The sequence below is a fragment of the Pelodiscus sinensis genome, chromosome 2 (assembly GCF_049634645.1).
Source record: "Pelodiscus sinensis isolate JC-2024 chromosome 2, ASM4963464v1, whole genome shotgun sequence".
NCBI classification, from domain to species: Eukaryota; Metazoa; Chordata; order Testudines; family Trionychidae; genus Pelodiscus; species Pelodiscus sinensis.
Genome location: NC_134712.1, coordinates 66,543,512 through 66,563,878, shown reverse-complemented (window position 1 = coordinate 66,563,878; position 20,367 = coordinate 66,543,512). Strand labels below are relative to the sequence as shown.

Here is a 20,367-nt window from a genome sequence, read left to right as displayed (position 1 = left end):
TTATATTCATTAACATTTTCTATGATATTGTGAGTAGCAGTTTTTTTAAACATTTTTAATTATAAATATCATATATAAAATTGAAGAGAAGGGAAGGGAGACAAGAGTCTTCAAACTTAGTGTGCTGTTAAATAACCAGCTAAATATTAACCTGAGGTGTTACAATACTAAAATAGAGGGTATTCTTTTTGATTATGTATGATACTATTATAAAAATACCCACTTTATGGGACAGAAAGCCAGAAATATAACATTTCATAATGATCAGAAACATGGAGACATGCTATCATTAGAGTCAGACAAGTTGAATCAAAGCAGAAACCTGTTCAACTCACAATCATATTACATTTGCTAACCACTCAGACAATTTAGTACAGTAAATGTGTATCATTCCACCATCCAGTGAATATGTGAAAAATATAGGAACCATCTGCTTGTTTTTATCACCTAATAAAATCGCTGTTATGCAAGTATGAGTAGATCATCATACTGATCTCTCCTGGCTTCAATTATCTTAATATTTTTTCTTATTGAAAATATCTGTATTTATAAATGACAAAGTTTTAATTTCACTTTAAAAAGATGAGTACCAAGTTGCCTCTTCCCCCGCTATCACATTGCCGGCCATGGACATTTCTGAATAAAAAGTTCCATTACATGGTTTACATCCTTAATTTTTTTTATATTCTCTATACAAAGAGACAATACAGGTATTCTGAACTCAAGGCTCTGTGCAAGCTGGCTTAAAATGTGCTACTCAATACCAAAATTCAAAAGTGCTATCAACAAACCTCCCTCAATTGGTATTATTTTAGTTTAAATATCCGAAAACTGATTTTTGTTTTGTTTCATTTTGCAAAAAAAGTTGTCCAATCCAGGAAGCCAATTAACTGATAGATTTGCAAAATAACTTTACCTTAAATATCTGAATTTTCACAAGATAGCTATTTTCCTACAGAAATTACAATTATAAAAATTCATTAAAAAGTCCCAAATTTATTAATATAAGAACATAAAAATGGCCATGCTGGGTCTAACAGTCCATCTAGCCTAGTATCCTATCTGCTGACACTGGCCAATACCAGATGCCCCAGAGGGAAGGAACACAACAGGTAATCATCACAAGATCCTTCCCGTCACCCATTTCCAGAAAAACAGAGGCTAAGGACACCATCCCTACCCAACCTGGCTAATAGCCATTGATGGACCTAACCTCCATGAATCAATCTAGCTCTTTTTTTAACTGTATTAAAGTCCTATCCTTTACCACATACTCTGGAAAGAAGTTCCACAGGGTAACTGTGTACTGAGTGAAGACAAACTTCCTTTTGTTTTAAACCAGCTGCCTATTAATTTCATTTGGTGACCCCTAGTTCTAATATTGTGAGAAGTAGTAAATAACTTTTTCTTCTTCACTTTTTCCACACCAGTCATTATTTTATAGACCTTTATCATATCCCCCCATAGTCTCCTCTTTTCTAAGCTGAAAAGTCCAAGTCTTTTTAATCTCTCTTCATATGAGACCTGTTCCAAACACTTAATCATTTTTGTTGCCCTTTTCTGAACATTTTCCAATGCCAATATATATTTTGAGATGAAGTGATCACATCTGTATGCAGTATTCAAGATGTGGGCATACAATGGTTTTATATAGAGACAATAAGATATTTTCTCTCTTATTCTCCATCTCTTTTTTAAGGATTCCTAACATTCTATTTGCTTTTTGACTGCCGTTGCACACTGAGTAGACGTGTTCAAAAAAATATCCACAATGACTCCAAGATCTCTCTCTCGAGTAGCTGCAGACAAATTAGTCCCCATCATATTGTATGTATAGTTGGGATTATTTTTTCCAGTGTGCATTACTTCATATTTATTAACATTAAGTTTTATTTGCCATTTTGTTGCCCAATCACTTAGTTTGGTGAGATCATTTTTAAGCTCTTCACACTCTGCTTTGGTCTTAACTATATTGAGCAGTTTGGTATCATATGCAAATTTTGCCACTTCACTTTTTACCCGTTTCTGTAGATCATTTATCAATAAGTTGAATCAGATTAGTCCCAGGACAGACCCTTAGGGGACCCCACTAATTACCTCTCTCCACTCTTAAAACTTACCATTTATTCGTACCCTTTATTTCCTGTCTTTTAACCAGTTGTCAATCCACGAAAGGACCTTCCCTCCCCTCTTATCCTATGACAACTTACTTTACTTAACAGCCTTTGGGGAGGGACCTTGTCAAATGCTTTCTAAAAATCTATGTATACTATATCCAATGGTTCCCCCTTGTTCACATGTTTATTGACCACCTCAAAGAACTCTAGTAGAAGGTATAGCACAGAATGTAGCAGAAGGTATAGCACAGAATACATACACAAAATGATGGAGGCCAAGAGTCAAGTCCCCTAAACAAACGATTCCTTAAAAAAGACTTCCCTGTGCAAAGAAACAAACTTTGGTTATTCAGTAATTATGCACACAACAAGCAAGCCCACCACAAAGATGGTACACACCTATCTATTATAAATATAAGTGTTACACTAAAGTTAAGCTAAGAACACCTTTGCATTCTGGAAGTCAAGTACACATTTGCATTCTTTGACAGATAATAGTGTCAAGTAACTGCAGGATTCCAGAGCAAAAAGCATGCCAGAATTCCTTCCCCAACTCGAAACTTTTTTTCATGGTTGCCCTCTTACCCAATAAATCATCCTCTTTTAGATTTCAAAGTGTTTTCTCTTTCAAGTTTTCCTCCAAAATCCCTCCTTAGTCTACTACTTTGTTTGCTTTGAATTTATTAAAATGGGGCAAAATAAATCAATAAGCAGCTGCACAGTGGGTCAACGTTAGAGAAAGAGGAGACCTGGTCAAACTTGTATTTTGGCACTTCTGTCTACTCAGGGTTCCCACTCGTTGCCCACATTGTTCTGGTTGCCTCCTCAGACACACCCCCAACACCCAATTACTTCTGCTGCCTCTCTTGCCTCCCTACCTATTCTCTGGGCCCTGATGCCTTCCTGGGTTCCCCATCCATCTCCACATTGCTCCTGCTGTTTCCTCAGACTTCCCACTGATCACCCCAAAAGCCCTGCTGACTCTCCAAGCTCTCCACCGACCCCCAGATCCTGCTTCCCTGCCACTGTCCCATACTCCCTTCCGTGACCTTGAAGTTCAGACCCACCCCCTCCTTGCTTTTTGACCACAGGGCCACCCTGACTGTGGCAGCCTAGATGGTCACCCATACTGCCCATAGTAAGGCTGTCCCTGCTTAAGAGGAAAAAAAAAAAAAAAAAAAAAAAAGATCACTTTTTTATTGGGGGGGGGGGGTAACTTTGTCCTTCCTTTCTTTTCTTCTGTTGCCTATTATTTCAAGTGTTTGCCCAAATGCTCTTCAAGTAAAAACTTTTTGTTGTTGTTTCTGTAAAGCACAGCACAAGTTCTGCCAGTGAGTATTAAGAAGCAACATCAAAAAAGTAAGATTAAAAGTTTACAGGCAGTCCCCGGGTTACGTGGATCCGACTTATGTCGGATCCCAACTTACGAATGGGGTGAGGGAACCCCGAACTAGCTGCGCCCTCCCCCCAGCAGACCGCCGAGACGCGCCACGGCGGTCCCGCCGCCCGCGTCCTCCGCAGCGAGAAAAGCCACTCCCCGTTTCCCTGGTCTGCTTGGGGGGGGGACCCCAGCGGACCAGGGAGACGTGGAGCAAAGTCGCGGAGGATGCGGGCGGCGGGACCGCAGTGCGTCTGGGCGGTCCCGCGTCCTCCACGGCGAGAAAAGCCGCTCCGCGTCTCCCTGGTCTGCTGGGGGGGGCGGCGCAGCTAGTGCCCCCCCCCCCCCAGCAGACCAGGCTTTTATCACCGACGCCTGGGGTAGAGCAGCTGGGGGGCTGCCGGGTTGGTCCCACAGCACCGAGGTGCGGCGCTACTGGACCAACCCAGCAGCACCCCAGCTGCTCTGCCCCAGGCGTCCCCAAGTCAGCCACTGCTGAAACTGATCAGCTGCTGACTACAGGAAGCCCGGGGCAGAGCAGCTCTGCCTCGGGCTTCCTGGAATCAGCCGCTGGTCAGTTTCAGCAGCGGCTGACTTGGGAACACCTGGGGCAGAGCAGCTGGGGTTCTGCCGGGTTGGTCCAGTAGCGCCGAGGAGCGGCGCTGCGGGACCAACCCAGCAGCACCCCAGCTGCTCTGCCCGAGATGTGTCCGATTCAGCCGCTGCTGGTCAGTTTCAACAGTGGCTGAATCTGGACACCAGTTCCGACTTACATATAAATTCAACTTAAGAACAAACCTACAGTCCTTATCTTGTACATAACCTGGGGACTGCCTGTATATAAATTAGTTTAAAGTAGCTGTTGCATTAAAATATAAACAAAGTTAAATCACTTAAGATTTTTTAAACACAAAAATATTAAATTAATTGAATTTCTAACAGTATTTTGTATATGATATATAGCAAGGATAACTAATTTATTGGCACACTATTTTAATAGAAAGGTAGCTCAATTTTTAATGTATTTGTTCATATCCAATTTAAAGTTATTTTATTTACATGAACATCAGTTATAGCATATATTATTCTGGGTGCTCTTTTAATCTCAAACTATGCTGTGAAGATAACGAATACTGTATAGTTGGGGTATTTGAAAACAATAGAAAATAACTACAACAGCAGGTTAAAAAGTCTCAGGGGGTAGCCAGGTTAGTCTGTAACTTTAAAAACAACAAGTAGTCCTGTGGCACCTCGGACTAACAAAAGTTACTCAAGTTACAAAAGAAGAAAAGACTTACTAAACAATTTCCCAAAAGATTCCCTTTTTGCCTTTTCAGCTTCATATAGATGTTTTCCATCTTTTATTAAAGCACCAGCCCACTACAATAGGAAAAACATACAGTTAGCATGGTAACTCAGTTCCTATGATCACACAAAGGTAGAACGCTGAATTTATTTAACGTTTTTACCTCCCTGTAGTGTTTTATAAACATTTTTCTCCTTACAACCTCAACAACAGCCAAACAGTACATTTGAGGAACGCTACTGAGAGCCTCTACGATCTTGACTCGTTCTAGCAGCTCTGTTACAAGGCGAAACAAGGCTTGTAGTTTCTCTCCATCTTGGTCCGCATGAAGCATCACAAAGCAACACCACCTACAAAATAAAGCATACCACTAGCTGCAAGATAATCAGAGTTTTAAAAGGAAAACAAGGTTACAAGGATGTTATAATGATGCATATTGATCACAATTAAGTTTGTACACTGGATTATTTTTTCCCTGGTGTCTTCGTGTTGCTTTTAAAACATAGCTGTTGATCAGTCACCTGTTTATTTATTTGCACTTCAAACAATATATCCATTTGCTCAAAAGAAGCTAACACTCCTTCCCAAACATGGTTTTTGTCAGGGTTGTCAAGTGATTTAAAAAAATCATGACTAATTGCATAATTAATTGTATTGTTAAATGTATTTAAATATTTTTGGATGTTTACGTTTTCAAATATATTGATTTCAATTACAACACAAAATACTAAATATACATTGCTTAAACGTACAGTATTTATTTTGTTTACAAATACCTAAACTGTAAAAAACCATATTTTTCAATTCATATAATACAAGTACTAAAAAGCAATCTCTATCATGAAAGTTGAACTTACACATGTACAATTACATACAAAAAATAAATTACTTCAAGTATAAAATAATGTAAAACTTTAGAACCTGAAGTCCACTCAGTCCTACTTCTTGTTCAGACAATCACTCAGACAAACAAGCGTGGTTACAAATTGCAGGAGATAATGCTGCCTGTTTCTTGTTTACAATTTTACTAGAAAGAGAGAACAGGTGTTCAAATGGCACTACTATAGCTCATGTCAGAAGATATTTACACGACAGACGCGCTAAAGATTCATATGCCCCTTCATGCTTCAACGACAATTCCAGAGGACGTGCTGATGATAGATTCTGCTTGATAATAATCCAAAGCAGAGCATACTGACACATGTTCATTTTTATCACCATGAGTCAAATGGCACCAGAAGAAGGCTGATTTTTTTTGGGGGGGGGGGGGGGAGGGGGGGTGGTTCAGGTACTGTAATTTCTACATCAGAGTCTTACTTTTTTAAGATTTTTAAAAGCATGCTCCACATCACACCCTTCTCAGATTCTGAACAGCATTTCAGATACTTAAATCTTAGATTTTGTTCTGCAGCTATTTTTTTTTGGAATCTCACACTTTCTTTGCACTTTAATCAAATGTTCTGTGAAAGTGTTCTTAAAATGAACATGTGCTGGGTCATCATCTGAAAATGTTACAACATTAAACATATGACAAAATGTGGGTAAAACAGAACAAGAGATAGACAATTCTCCCTCAAGGAGTTCAGTCACAAATTTAAACAACACTTAAACACAACAACAAGCAGCAGCAGCATGGAAGCACGTCCTCTGGAATGGTGAATGAAGCATGAAAGGGCATACTAATGTTTAGCATATGTGACAAAAAAATACCTTGCAACACCAACTACAGAAATGGCATGCAAATGACTGTCCTCTCTTTCAAGTGACACAATAAACAGGAAGTGGGAGGTATAATCTCCTGCAAATTGTAATCAAACTTGTTTGTCTTAGCAATTAGCTGAATTAGAAATAGGACTGAGTGCATGTGTACATTTTACATTGTTTTGGTATTATGTGTTATATAACAAAAATTACACCTATTTGTAAATTATATGCTTCCAGGATGAATAGATTGTTCTACAGTACCTATATTAGATTAGCTGAACAATACTATTTCTCTTGTTTACTGTTTTTACAGTGCAAATAAATGTAATTAAAAAATACTACATAGTGAGCACTGTATGCTTCGTATTCTGTGTTGTAACAGAAATCAATATATTTGAAAAGGCAGAAAAACATCCGAAGTACTTTAATACATTTTAATTGGTAATCTATTGTTTAACAATGTGATTAATTGCAATTAATTTTTTGAGTTAATCACTTGAGATAACTGCAGTAATCGACAGCCCTGGTTTTCATTTATATTTTTCATCATGATAATGCCCTGAAACATACAAGAAAACTGCAGAGGGAGCAAGATTCTTTATTTTCCAGTGAACAAAGCTGAATATATTTATAGTAATCACCATTTAGTTCTGGATAGCACGTGTCTCATAGTACAAATGTTAGACAATGTTTTCATTTTTCTAGGCTATCATTGCATGAAATTTTTATATTAACATACTATAAATAAAATACGAATTAACCTGTTTAATTTATTTTATCACAAACTACTGAAAAATATTCTGTTTAAGACATGTATTCTGAAAGAACTACTCCACATTTAAAGCACCAAAATCAACATAATTGTTTAACATAAGTCACATGAGACATTTTGTGCATTTTTTGACCATTCCTTGAAATGTTTTCACCAACTTATATTAAGTAAAATAGTGTTAACTATTGTACAAAAACATGTATTAATCCATATTACTGTGCCTGATTCACATCAAAGACATCATATGATATGTGTAATCTTCATCGATTTCCTCCCTGAAAAAACCTAAATGTATTATCCAGAAAAATATCTGTAAATACTGGACTTAAGACTTTTCATATGACAAATGATAAACTCCAATGACATATTTAAAAAAACCTGACATCACTTACTTTAGTCTGACTTGTAGATTATTTGCAAGCTCTTGTTTGGCAGTGGTACATTTCTGCTTAATATCCAACAGTTTTCTGTGATTAGTTAACATAATCATCAGCTGATTTGCATGACTCAAACACAAATCAGGCAGCACAGAAGGATCTTTCAAGTTTTCAGCTCTCTTCTGATTAGCCAAAAATCCCTATAACAAGAGAAATACTTGTTAAGTGGATCTGTGTACCAGAATAAAGAATGTTCCTCCCTTACTTGGTTCCACATCAGTATCACTCTTTACTCATTTACATAGCACATTTCACTATAAGTTTACCAGTTATCACTCTGAGATATGATGTAAGCACTGAACAAGTGGTATTATTCCAACCCTTAAACATAATCCTATTAATCACCATTAACAAATAAAGAAAAAAGAACCAAAAAAGTATATTTAAATATTAACAAATACTGGTGTTATTTTGTAAATGGGCTAATTTAACATCCCACAGCAAGAAAGGCAATATACAGGGCAGTTTAATTTGTTCCTAGGACTATAATTGGGTTCTTGTGCATTTCAAAGCAGAAGCGCCCTCGTGGAGCCCTGAGTCAGCGGGACTTTCCCCAGATGATCACGGGCTCTGTGCAGTATTTTCAAGGAACTGGGGATCAGCTGGGGACCCCCCAACTGACCCTGAGCTTGGCAAAAATGCGTGCAAAGCCCAGGATCAGCTGGGGAGTCTTGAGCTGACCCCAGCTCTGCGCAGCATTTCAAAGCGGCAGTGCAGCACGGACCCAAGATCAGCTGGGGACTCCCCAGCTGACTCTGGGTTCTGTGGAAATTCTGCAGGAAGCCCGGGGTCAGCTAGGGAGTCCCCAGCTGACCCCGGGCTCCACGCAAGCTGCCGCTTTGAAACGCTGCGGCAACGTTTCAAAGGGTAAGTGTTGCACAGCTGATGCCAGGCTCTGTGTGGCGCCTTGTATAGTTGCTGTAATTTCACGAATTTTTCTTACTGTCACTTGCAAACTAATATAGTATTTTATGGGCCATATCTCCTATTCTCAACAACATGGACCACCTCCTTACCTATGTAGAAATATTTTTAAAATATACTCCCAATAATGCATATCTAAAAAATTTAAATAGTAAAAAAAATAAAAATAATAATGTTTAGTTTGTTTTACAAAACAATAAATGAAAAATAAAACAGCAAAACATAGATTTATTTCAATTATGCTGCCTAACTGGGGAGAGGGGGCAGGTTGATATTTCTGTAAAAGCACTCTTATATTCTTATTATGTAATGCCACCTATTGACCATAATTATAAATACAAAGATAATTCCCAGCTTTCATAGCTAGAAAATGCTCTTTAAAGTTATATTAACCTAGAGAGTAATGTTTTCTTTTGTCTTGGGCTTGAATACTTGTATTACCTGACTCCTACATGGAAAATAAGTAAAATATTTTCCACCTGAGAATCAAAGTGCAGACAAGTCAAGTGACTGTCAAATACTACAACCAACATTTTGGATTCATTTAATTTATTACCTGTATTTTTTTCTAAGCCATCTGGCCATTTAATTCACAAATATAGTTTTAGTTTTTATACAGAATCAAAGTTAATACACTGACTTGCACCCAAATAAAAAAAGAGAGCACATCAATTCTCTGCAGAGAATTGATGTAATACTTCCTGAGGTTTACACCACAAACGCAAACCAGGCAACTGCAAATCAGTCAATCATTTAAACTCAAAGGCAGATGATGTAAAAAACACACACCTTTTAGTGTCATTGTTCCTACCATTTCCAAAACTGTGTTGGAGAAGGAAAGAACACAGGAGGATCAGAACAAAATGTGGAGATTTTCAAAGACACAAATGACAAGCAGACACTGACTTTAACAGTGTCTAACATTCACCAAAGTGTTACCTGACATTTGGCTCTTTGAAAATGTCCATCAAAATGGCTAAAAAGTTACTTTCTTGGAAGGTGACAACAATAAACCTATTCCTGAAGTGTCCTATAAGTTTTTACAATTGCTCCAAGTAAGTACTTTTTCATCAGTTTTGTAACATCTTAAAAACACAAATGTGCTAAGAATAGATAGTCTGCAAATGTTAAAGACTTGTACAATTGTCCTGGTATTTTAACACAGTTGTTCACTGCTCCTGGAAGTATGCAAAAGCAATCGGCAACTGTAATGGGACTACATGTTCTTCCTCTTTAACTACTGTGTGATAAACAATTTGTGAAAAAAATGTTTTCCAATTATTTAATATTAATAGAATTCAGAAATTTCAATAAAAGATCTTTTAGATTTTAATCATTCCCTTTCTGGCATTTTGAACCCAAGCTCTAATGTATTTCTGCAACTAAACTGGCAAAAAAAAAAAAAATTAATTTCAGCAATTTAGAAATCTAAAAGTAAAAGGCAAGGGATTTTTTTTCCCATTTAGGTGTAAAGCTGATCAGAATCAGCTCTCAAAGTAATATTTCATAGAGTAGTTAAAAGTGCTTGTATATTAATAAAGCCATTTTTTCGTGTTTTGAAACTTATCCTTAATAAATAATGTTCTTTCACTTCATGATATTAATTAGCTTTAGTACACACATTCTACATTTTGTCCTCAACACCATCATAACCAGTAACAAACCCAAAAACACATTCCTTAGCAGTTCCCTCCTGCAAATCCCAAATGGACTGTTGTCAGGGTCTCAAATCCTGATTTCCATGCAGAAACCAAAACCAGATCCTGCCTGTGAACCTGCACATTGCCACAGAATCCTTTATTACTTGCTTCTGAGACAAGTTATGCTTTTGAGTCATAGTTCTTATTATTCCTTCTATACTTATGCTGAAAAGCCCACAGAAAATCTCTCGTACTTTCAACTCTTGTTCTCCCATGGCTTTTAAAAGCTGGCTCGCTGTACACACCAGCTTTTGGGGAGCCACCTACTACCCCTATGCTGCTGCCTCTATATCAGAGGCAGCAGCATGGGGCAGCAGCTGGTTTCCCAGGAGTGGGGTGGCCGCGGGGAGGTAGTGCATGCTGGGAGCCGGCTTTTCAAAGTAATGGAAGAACAAGAGTTGATAACTGGTTCCCAGTGTGCACCAGCTCCTGGGAGCTGGCTGTTGCCCCAACCCTCTGTGTGACAATGTAACCAATGAAATTTTCAGTGGTTACACAGTTAATTACAAACATTTCAGCATTCCTAGTAATTACTGATTCTGACTCACTAATAATTGCCCTTACTACTGTTAACCAATATTCTCCCCAATATCCAAGAACTCAATCTCCTTGTTGGTCAAATCCACCTGCTATATCTGGTATTTTATACTGTTTTCTGAGCAGAACTCATTTACAGTCAGCAATAGTTTTATTAATAGGAATTGTCGATTCTTGAAGAAGTTTCCCAGGCTTCATATCACTGTGCAGAGGTGAATCCTATTTTATGCAACTCAGTTACATTAGAATTGTTTATGAAAAGTAGGCAAAATTTGGAGGCACACAATTCCATTTGTACCAGTATTTCTAAGTAAAAAGAAAAAAAAAAGATGTAAATAAGAGAATTTAAAGTCTCTGAGTACAGTTACATGTTGGCATGAAAAAATAGAGAAATGAAAATAAATATTAACATTCAAGAGCCACAAAATAATGATTTTTAATGTAATTACTTCACCTTCCCCTTTTTGGACATTATTTATCTACAGATTACTAAAAAGCATGCTGGACCAGCAGAATAGGAAAGCAAGCTGGTACCCTCCATGTCTGCAGAAAACTGAATCTACCACTGTACCATTGCCTTTGCTATTCTAATCCTGCAAGATATCCTGCCCAAACCAAATCAGAGGGAACCTGTTGATATCACAACTCTTGCTAGCTTCAAATATTTCTTGAAAACCACCAACATGTGAAATATGATATTGTCATGACCATGCAGGTGAGCCAGCAGCCAGGGGACTAAGGGGTTAACTGTACCTAGCCAGGTAGCAGTCAGCCAATAGAAATGCAGATAGGGATTGCAAACTGAGACAAAGGAATTTTTGGGTTTTCCCTCCTTAGTGTCTGTGTCAGTCTCCTTCCAGATATTGAGGGGGATAGACAACATGTCTCTCTCCAAGAAAAGACTCTTCACTATCTGTAAGTAGGGTAAAGTTTAGATAAATCCTTTAGGTTTTATTGTTTTATGGTTTGGGAATGGGAATCTGATGTCTGCATTTAAAAATGGGTTTTCCTCTCCTTTGTAACTAAGTTTTTGGCCCATGAGAGTCCCCCATGAGTATATTAATTGGTTACTTTTCCATCTAGTCATTATGCTTGTAACAGGAGTATTGTGGTGATAATAAAAGTTTTCTTTTTTATTAACCTGGTATTGGTTAATTTTTGTATCCTGGTTTTACTTTAGGGATGAGATTGTACTCCCTATATGCACATACTGCATCAGTGTGGATTTTAAGTGCTACAGAGGAGACTTCGGTGGTTCTATCATAGTTACATTCTTACTACATTTAAAATGCAAAGGCGCAGCAATCAGCGCAAGCTGGGACTGTGTGGCTTGCACTAAGTCCATCAGACCCTGTTTACAGTGGACAGCTGCTTTTTATCATAGAGGCAGTGGCGGGGGAGGGGGCTAGTTGAATCACTACTCAGCTATCTGATAAGCAACTAGTCAACTATCCGATAAGCAAATGCTTACATCCCTAAACAGAAGTATATATTTTTAAGGATAAGAGTAACTATTGGAATAATATATAATCTTTATACTGCAGAGCCTGCAACAAGTGTAACCATTAGGATTTTTCAGTTATACCGTTACACTTTTAATATCTCACTATAACATGTCTTCTAAACCTTTAATCATTTAATCAGAAGAAATTTCAGCCGAAAGGTTAATTTCTAGAATGTGTGAAGTAATAAAAAATGTGTAAGAAAAATGCACCTTTTACCCTAATAAAAACACAGCTTTCATGATTTTGTAGTGCTCTTGATTAATAATGTTAAATATGTTGGATATTGTTTCAAAGACTGAGAGATGTTTAATTGTTTTATTACAGTACTGTGCTACATCAGTGGTGAACAACCTGCAGCCTACCACAGTTATTTTGTTCACCATTAACCACATGCAGGGTTGCTACCATTCTGGTTTCCTGTTCACACCCCACAAATTCTAGATACACAAAGTGCAGTTAAAAAAAATTACCCTATCCTGGGAGACCATCTTGGTTATGGAAACTGTGAGATGGCCGTGTTAGATGAAGGAGGACCACGCATCCGGCTCACTCATTAGCCTAGGTTATTCATCACTGTGATACATTAATCCATCTCCCCCACGACAAAAAAAAAGGTTACCTGAGCAAGGTCTTTTTGTTCATTTACCAGTCTGCTGCAACTGGCTATCATCTGGTCCAATGCATAAAGCCTGTCCTCAAGACCTTTAATCGCCTTCATGTTCTGATTATCTAATTTGGCAATAGTTTGTCGACATTCTACCAAAAAGGGCTGAATGAGCCTTGGATCAAGCTAAAAGATGGAAGAAAAGAAAGACTAATTTTATCACACACACACACACACACACACACACACACACACACACACACACACACACACACACACACACACACACTTATACTTTTAAAAAAATATTTCACACTGTACACAACAGGTGGCAACTTATTCATAAAGAGATTACAACAACAGTACTATTGAACCCACACAGAAAAACAAAATGAATGTGTTACAGAGAAATATCAAAATTAGTGCAAATTATTTTGATCTCTTACAGAATGTTTATACTGAGGCATAGAGAGGAGGTGAGCTTCAAAGCCCAAGCTCCAGCACAAGCTCCAACAACTACACAGCTATTTTTATTGCCATAGCAGAAGCCCAAGTTTGTAGATCCAGGCTCTGAGACTCGCTATTACAGGCTGCTGCTCGTTTTCCAGGTGTATCTAGAGTTTCTTAACTTCTAATTTGGTTTTTCATGGGCAGTTTTTTCTGTAAACCACATTTTTCTATAAATTGCTATTTTTACAATTTAGTTTTTGTAATTAATTGTGGCATAAAACGAGAAATAGATTGGAATCTATTAGACTATAATCCAGATCCTTTCTGATGGAACAGACATTAATTTTTTAAAAAGGAAAACAAAAGTGTCAGCTCCTCAAAAGTTAGGCAAATCTACTCACAAACAAACAATTGAATGGTGTTAAAGAGCTGTACCACTTCTGAGTTTAAACTCTGACTAAACTTAAACTAATCACAATGTTTTTCTGTATGAAAAGTTTGACACATCTACCCTTACAAGCCCTGTTACACTACTAAGAGACAGGTGTTTCTCTATTGGAAACAGAAATGGAACATCCAGAGATCTACAAGTTAATCTGTAAATATGTGTATATCCAGCTGGTCGTAGAAAACATCAGCCCATTTAATGAGTTCAGTTTTTTCCCCGTTTTTAACATGATAGAGGATTTAATGTTTTATATTTAACAGAAACTGTGTTCTACATCCATGGGACTATGAATATCCTTGATTACCCCACAGGTTTGGGTATATTTTGCTGGGTAATACCACAAAGTTGGCAAAGAAAACAAAGATATATATTATCATACTAGCCACAAAAATAAATGCTTTAAAAATGTTTTGAAGAACTATTTCTCATGAAATTATAACAATTCTAAGAATGGTCAAATTTTAAAATTAAGCAGCCCTCTAGTTTTTCCTTTTTTTGTTCCAAATGCAGAAAGTTGATGCAGAAACATTTTTTTTTAAATAAGCATTTTAAGAACACTGGTCTCTGGAAACTAAACAGATTAAATGGGTAATGCCTATTAGTTCATTAACATATTATTTTAAGTGTCAACTTACTCTGCTCATAGAATCAAAACATTTTCTGACTAATGATTCCACATCATTAGGTCTATCTTGAACATTTATCCAGTCCAAAAGAGAAACATTGAAGGAAGGTAGATCACTCTCGTTAAGTTCCTCTGATATTTTACTGTCGTCAATTGTAGTGTTTTGACTGGATTCCCTATTCTCTTTAACATTTCCAGGATCTGTACTATCCAGGGATGAATGTTCCACAGACTTGCAAAATGAGGCTAAAAGTGATTTACTGTTCATTCTAGATTTATCACAAAAAAGCACCAGTTCAGCAGACTTCTCATCTTCAGTTTCTTCATTTTCTGCCCCTTCATGCTCAACAGAAGAATCCAGTCTTTCTAAACACTCTCTGTAACTATGTCTGGTCAGGCACTCCAACAGTGGGATCTTGGCCATAATAGAAACAGCTGTCCCCAAGCTTAAATAAAAAAAAAAGGACAAACAATATATCTATCAAGAAACTAATCTTATGTAAAATACGTTTGTTAGATTAGCAATGATGAAAATCACTAGTGATATTTTCTCAGACATTTTTGCAAAAGTAATCTATTTTCCTCAATATGTTTCCCTGAAGAGACTGAGAGACTGTTTATATAGTTACATACTTGTTATGAAGCGTTTTCAGTAATATTATACATTCAGCTATGGCAACATTTGTTTGTAATTTGCCTTTTTCCATTTGGAAAATGTTGACTTTCCTACTTTTGTTTTCAACACAGCTGAAAATATTAAGCGTCTTCAGTAATATTATACATTCAGCTATGATGGCAACATTTGTTTGTAATTTGCCTTTTTCCATTTGGAAAATGTTGACTTTCCTACTTTTGTTTTCAACACAGCTGAAAATATTACAGTCCTGGTCTAAAATCAGAATTTCAACTATAAATTGTTTAAAATGTCTGCATGACAAAGTAAGGCTATGTCTATATTGCAGGCTTCTTGCGCAAAAATGGCCATTTTTACACAAAAACCTGTGGAGCAGCCACACCTCAAATGTACTTTTGCACAAGTAAATCCCCAGTAAAACGGCAGAAGGTAAACCTCATTCTACAAGGCATAACTCCCTTTTGCGCTACAGCTATTGCGTAAAAAGGCAAGTGTGGATGCTCTTTGGAAAAAAGCACAGGTTCCTTGGGATGCTCCTTGTGGATGCTCCTATGGGAAAAAGCACAGGTGCCCTGATGGCCATTCAGAGAATGGCCATCAGAGCCTTCTTGAGCAAGAGTGTCTATGCAGTGTGGACGCTCTCTTGCGCAAAAGCACATCACTTTTGCAATGTGCTTTGAGGTGTGGACGTGCTCTTGCACAAGAAGTTTTTGCGCGAGAAGCCGGCAGTATAGACATAGCCCAAGTGTAATGATTCTAGTGGACAAAATTTTGCCTAGCTCAGAAAGTTTATTCATACTTGCAAGAAAAAAATTATAAAGAGTGAATGTTCTAATGTATTAAGTTACCTGCCAAATACAACCAAAGTAGTAAAAATGTACAGAACTCAGAACTTCTGTTGGGTTACTAAGAATTAATTATGGAAATACAAAATCATAAAAACTTATTTCTAAATACAATGATTGTGTAGGGCACTTTCTTTTTGATAAATCTAACAGCAAACCTACTGTGTGAGTTTCAGCTTAATATCATCTATGGACTGCAGATAATTTGAATATGCATTTTCAAACTTGAAAAGCAGCTTTTGATAAGAATATGTGCAATCTTCCAAATTGGCCATTATGGCAGCCCAGCCTTGGTGCTGAAGATGTTCGTCATGGACCAGACCTTCACAAAAGGAGCAAAGCTTCTTGGCAACCTCATACATTTCCTATGCCAAAGGAGAAAAAAGAAAAAAAGAAAGAAGTAAATTCATAGAATTAAGTTATGAATCCAAATTTTCATGCAATACTCAAATTTTTATCACACTTCAGAAAAATGTGGACCGTGTCACCTAACAGAAAATTAAACACTGAAAATCTAAAAGGAAGTGTATAAATATCAACATTTGTTTGGCCCTCGTCAGTCAGTAAAAACATTTACTGAAAGTAATAAAAAAAAATAACCAAATGTAAAAAAGTTTGTAACAAAAATGCATTAGATGACAGAAATTCAATTTACTTAGACTGTTTATTGAATGAAATTCTAATCCCAAAAAAAGCAAGACAGTCCTGGCGCCAATAAGCCAACATAAATTAGTCAAAGGAGGCAAACTTGAGGAAAAAAATATTTTGATAAAAAGTGATTATTTGTCTCAGAATGGGTAGATGGACATAAGTATAAAAAGGCAGCTTGGAAAACAAAGAGAAAGGGAAAAAGGTAGAAGGTAAGAAAATTAATCAAAGGAAGATTTAAATTAATTCTTAACTGAGTAGATGCAACATGAGTAGCAATGAAAAATGCCCACAATACAATTGGACACAACCATAAATTTACTGCACATGTAATTTAACAGCTGTCAAGAGTTTTGTTAGCATCAATTTAAGATACATTTGATTCAACTGTAGAGATTAAAAGTTTCACAACCTATTAACTATATACTGAGTTTATGCTGTCCCCTTACAACTAGTTTTGTTTTTCGAGTTCAAAGACTGCAAATGTTCCTATTGGTAACGAAAAAAATATAAGAAATGTACTAATTTACAGGTAATCATGTAGGGAAAAAGTTATTTATATTTAGAGAAGATAGCAACATTAAAGGGAAGTCTTTTGGTTTACACCCCAATGTTTACCTACCTTTGAAGTTGCATATTCTGTTAAGTATAATCAGGAGGACATTTCTTATGTGTTTGGTTTTAATATCAACCTCTCTACCTAAGAAAAAAGAAAGGGAAAAAGTGATACTTATTGTAGATTCCACACTTAACTAAGCTGTGACTGCACATCATCCACAGTCAACTGTACACATGTACAGTTTTGTGTGTGGAAGCTAGAATAAGATTGATTTTCCTTTCTTAAGTTATTAAAATATGGTGAAATGAATATTAAAACACAAACACATAGGCATTCTGCAGAAGACATTTGCTATTGAGTATGTATATAAGATATGAGAACTAAACAACAGTAGATTTATCTATCTGGAATAAATTGTGTAACTTTTTCACCCAGATTTTTCAAGTTATTTAGGAATTTCTGCACTCAGTGTTTTAACACCTGCTTTGGAAGCCTAATATTTTCAAAGAGGAGCCTGACTCTTGGTAATGGTCAATCAGATTTTAGCTCCTAATTGCCTAAATTCATTTCAAAATGAGGCAGGTCCCTAAATCAGTGAGATGTTGCAAAAACTGAAAGCAACAACACCTCAATGCTTTTAAAAATGTAGGCCTCAAAAAAGTGTTAATCGACTTTAAAACATCATATAACTCATTCAAAAGTTACTAACAACTTTTCAGACCCTGCTTCAAATCTCTAGCAACATAACAATATGCTACAAAATATAACTTAACCTTTTAAACATTGGTATCTTCCATACTATCTGCAAAATGGGTTCTTGAATAGTATCTGTGTATTTATACAGTCTTCAGGAAAACTTCACAGTAATGTCTTGCAAGCACTGAAAAAAAAAAACACTTCGCCAGATATACCAAACGTATTTTGAGATACATTCTTAAGTTTTTTTCGGTACACCAGAATATTGGACAAATTCTAAACTGACTGGCAGAAGACTGGAATTGCTGCTATTCAGCTGTCATACCACGCCACTGGAAGAGGGAATAGCTCACCCCATATCGTATATATGAAAGACTATAACAGGATTATAAACAAGCTACCAAAATAACAAAGTACCCTGCTGTACTCTATAATGAATAAAGAAATAAAGAAAGAAAGAATGTTTTCTTTGTGTAAAGAAAACATTTACCATTCAACACCACCCATTTGTATTCTGCTTTTCATCATAAAAATGTGTCATCAAGATGTTTAATAAAAAAAGGGAAAGTATACACAAAGATCCCCAAGATTGCAGGATGCCTCAATGACTGCAAAAACGAGTATATGACATTCACAATCACAAACAAATTTATAGAGCAGTTCCATCGATTGAACACAATAGGATGGCACACACAAGATGTTGAGAAGTCTAAAATCGGTCAATTTGCCCAGTAATGGGGTTTCCCCTATCAACCTGATGACCATCTGAGCAAGACGACGTCTCCCTATTCAGGAAAAAAGACTTGATGTTTCTTATACTCCAATACTTTGGATACTCATGTTTATAAACTGTAGTGGATAGTTATTTTGGCCCATGAGTGATCACTAGAAATCAAAGACTATTCTAGCACTGTTGGACTGTCAAAAGGGGTTATCTATTGGAACGAATATCTGCTGATGTCACACGTTGGGGCTATGCCCTGAGACAGTTTCTGACATTTTCTTCCTCAGCTTGTATTAACATTCTCTAGAGTCCACGAACAGAATGCATTACAGTCCTTTCCTCTTTGTGAAAGCCTTCCTTTCCCTGTAGTGGATTACCATATGCTAAGCTTTGTAAACAGAAAATGAACTGATTCAATCCCCACTTCATCTGCTCAGTATGTTTTGCTTCAAGATCTGAACTTTCCTATTGACTGTGCCTCCTTGTACCTCACTCACCATTAAGGATGTTAAAGAGCATTTTTTGGCTAATCATGTAGTCAATACACCTTGCTCTTACCACATTTAAAATGCAGAGATGCAGTGGTCCTGGACTGGCGGGCTCCAGGACTGTGAAGTTGGGCTCGCGCCGGGTCCAGCAACCCCTGTTTGCGGTGTCCTGGGCTGGCCATGAACAGCGGCTTCTGCCAGAGCAGCATCTGCCCACCACGGGCAGAGGCTGCTTTGTAGCAGACTCCTCTATCTCGCCCTCTCCCCCAGCTACTGTTGATAGAGGCAGCCGGGTGGGAGAAAGGCCAGGCCGCACCATGGAGATGGTGCTGGGGGGAACTGGCTTTTAAGCTGGCTCTCTCCCCACCCCCCAACACCAGCTCCTATTCCCTCCCCCCCCCCACCCCCCGGACTCTGTCCCCGCCAAGCTGTCTCATGCAGAGGCAGCAAGGGGGGAGTGTAAGCAAGTAGTCAAATACTTGCTTACATCCCTACTCACCATCCAATTTATGCTTATCAGGTAGTTGAGTAGTCCCCTACAACTCCTACTTTATTACACCCCCTACTCACCATCCAACTCTGCTTTTTTTCCCCCATCTTTCCTCCACTATTGAAAATGTATGTCCTCATCTTCACAATTCTACCATACAAGCCCTCCTTCTTCCTCGCAACAGCCTCTATCTTGTTGAGGATAAAAGTCTCAGGAGAAAACATCCAACGCAACAGAGGGAAATAATCCCATAGTTGGGAACCTCCTTCCAGATGATGATGTGGTATCCTTCCCCACTGATGATATCTGCTTTTAATAACTGGAGTCTCTTCCAGTGAAGAGGTAACAGTCATGGGCGATTCAATCATTAGAAACAGCTGGATTTGTGACGAAGTGAAGAACCATATGGTGACTTGGCTGCCGGATGCAGAAGTCATGGATCCGTCAAAATATCTAGACAGACTTATGTGTTGGGGAGGAGCTGGTAGTCACGACATATGGAAGCACCAATGACATAGGGAAGGATAGGAGAGATCCTGGAGGCCAAATTTAGATGGCTAGGTAAGAAATTAAAGGCCAGGACCTCTATGGAAGCTTTCACTGAAATTCTTCCAGTTCCACATACACAGATAGAACTACAGTGTCTCAATGTGTGGATGAGATGATGGTATAAGGAAGAAGGAGTTTAGATTTATTAGGAACTAGGGTAACTTTTGAGAAAGGGGGAACCTATACATGAAGGATGGACTCCACCTAAACCAAAATGGAACCAGATT

The 20,367-nt window shown here is 37.5% G+C and overlaps 1 protein-coding gene across 5 annotated transcripts in view; it reads right to left on the bottom strand.

The window, feature by feature from the left end:
• RB1CC1 (RB1 inducible coiled-coil 1) overlaps positions 1–20,367 on the bottom strand; it is a 164,290-nt gene that overhangs the window by 74,007 nt on the left and 69,916 nt on the right. For 4 of the 5 annotated variants that reach the window (XM_075920708.1, XM_075920707.1, XM_075920709.1 and 1 more), the window contains 7 exons: positions 16,149–16,351; positions 14,518–14,953; positions 13,000–13,170; positions 7,670–7,854; positions 4,965–5,151; positions 4,794–4,875; positions 2,378–2,439 (listed from right to left, as the gene is read on the bottom strand). In XM_075920708.1, coding sequence (XP_075776823.1) covers positions 2,378–2,439; positions 4,794–4,875; positions 4,965–5,151; positions 7,670–7,854; positions 13,000–13,170; positions 14,518–14,953; positions 16,149–16,351 — 1,326 coding nt within the window. Of the gene's footprint in view, positions 1–2,377; positions 2,440–4,793; positions 4,876–4,964; positions 5,152–7,669; positions 7,855–12,999; positions 13,171–14,517; positions 14,954–16,148; positions 16,352–17,256; positions 17,335–20,367 lie in introns of all 5 variants that reach the window. The other variant, XM_075920710.1, reaches the window with a different exon arrangement.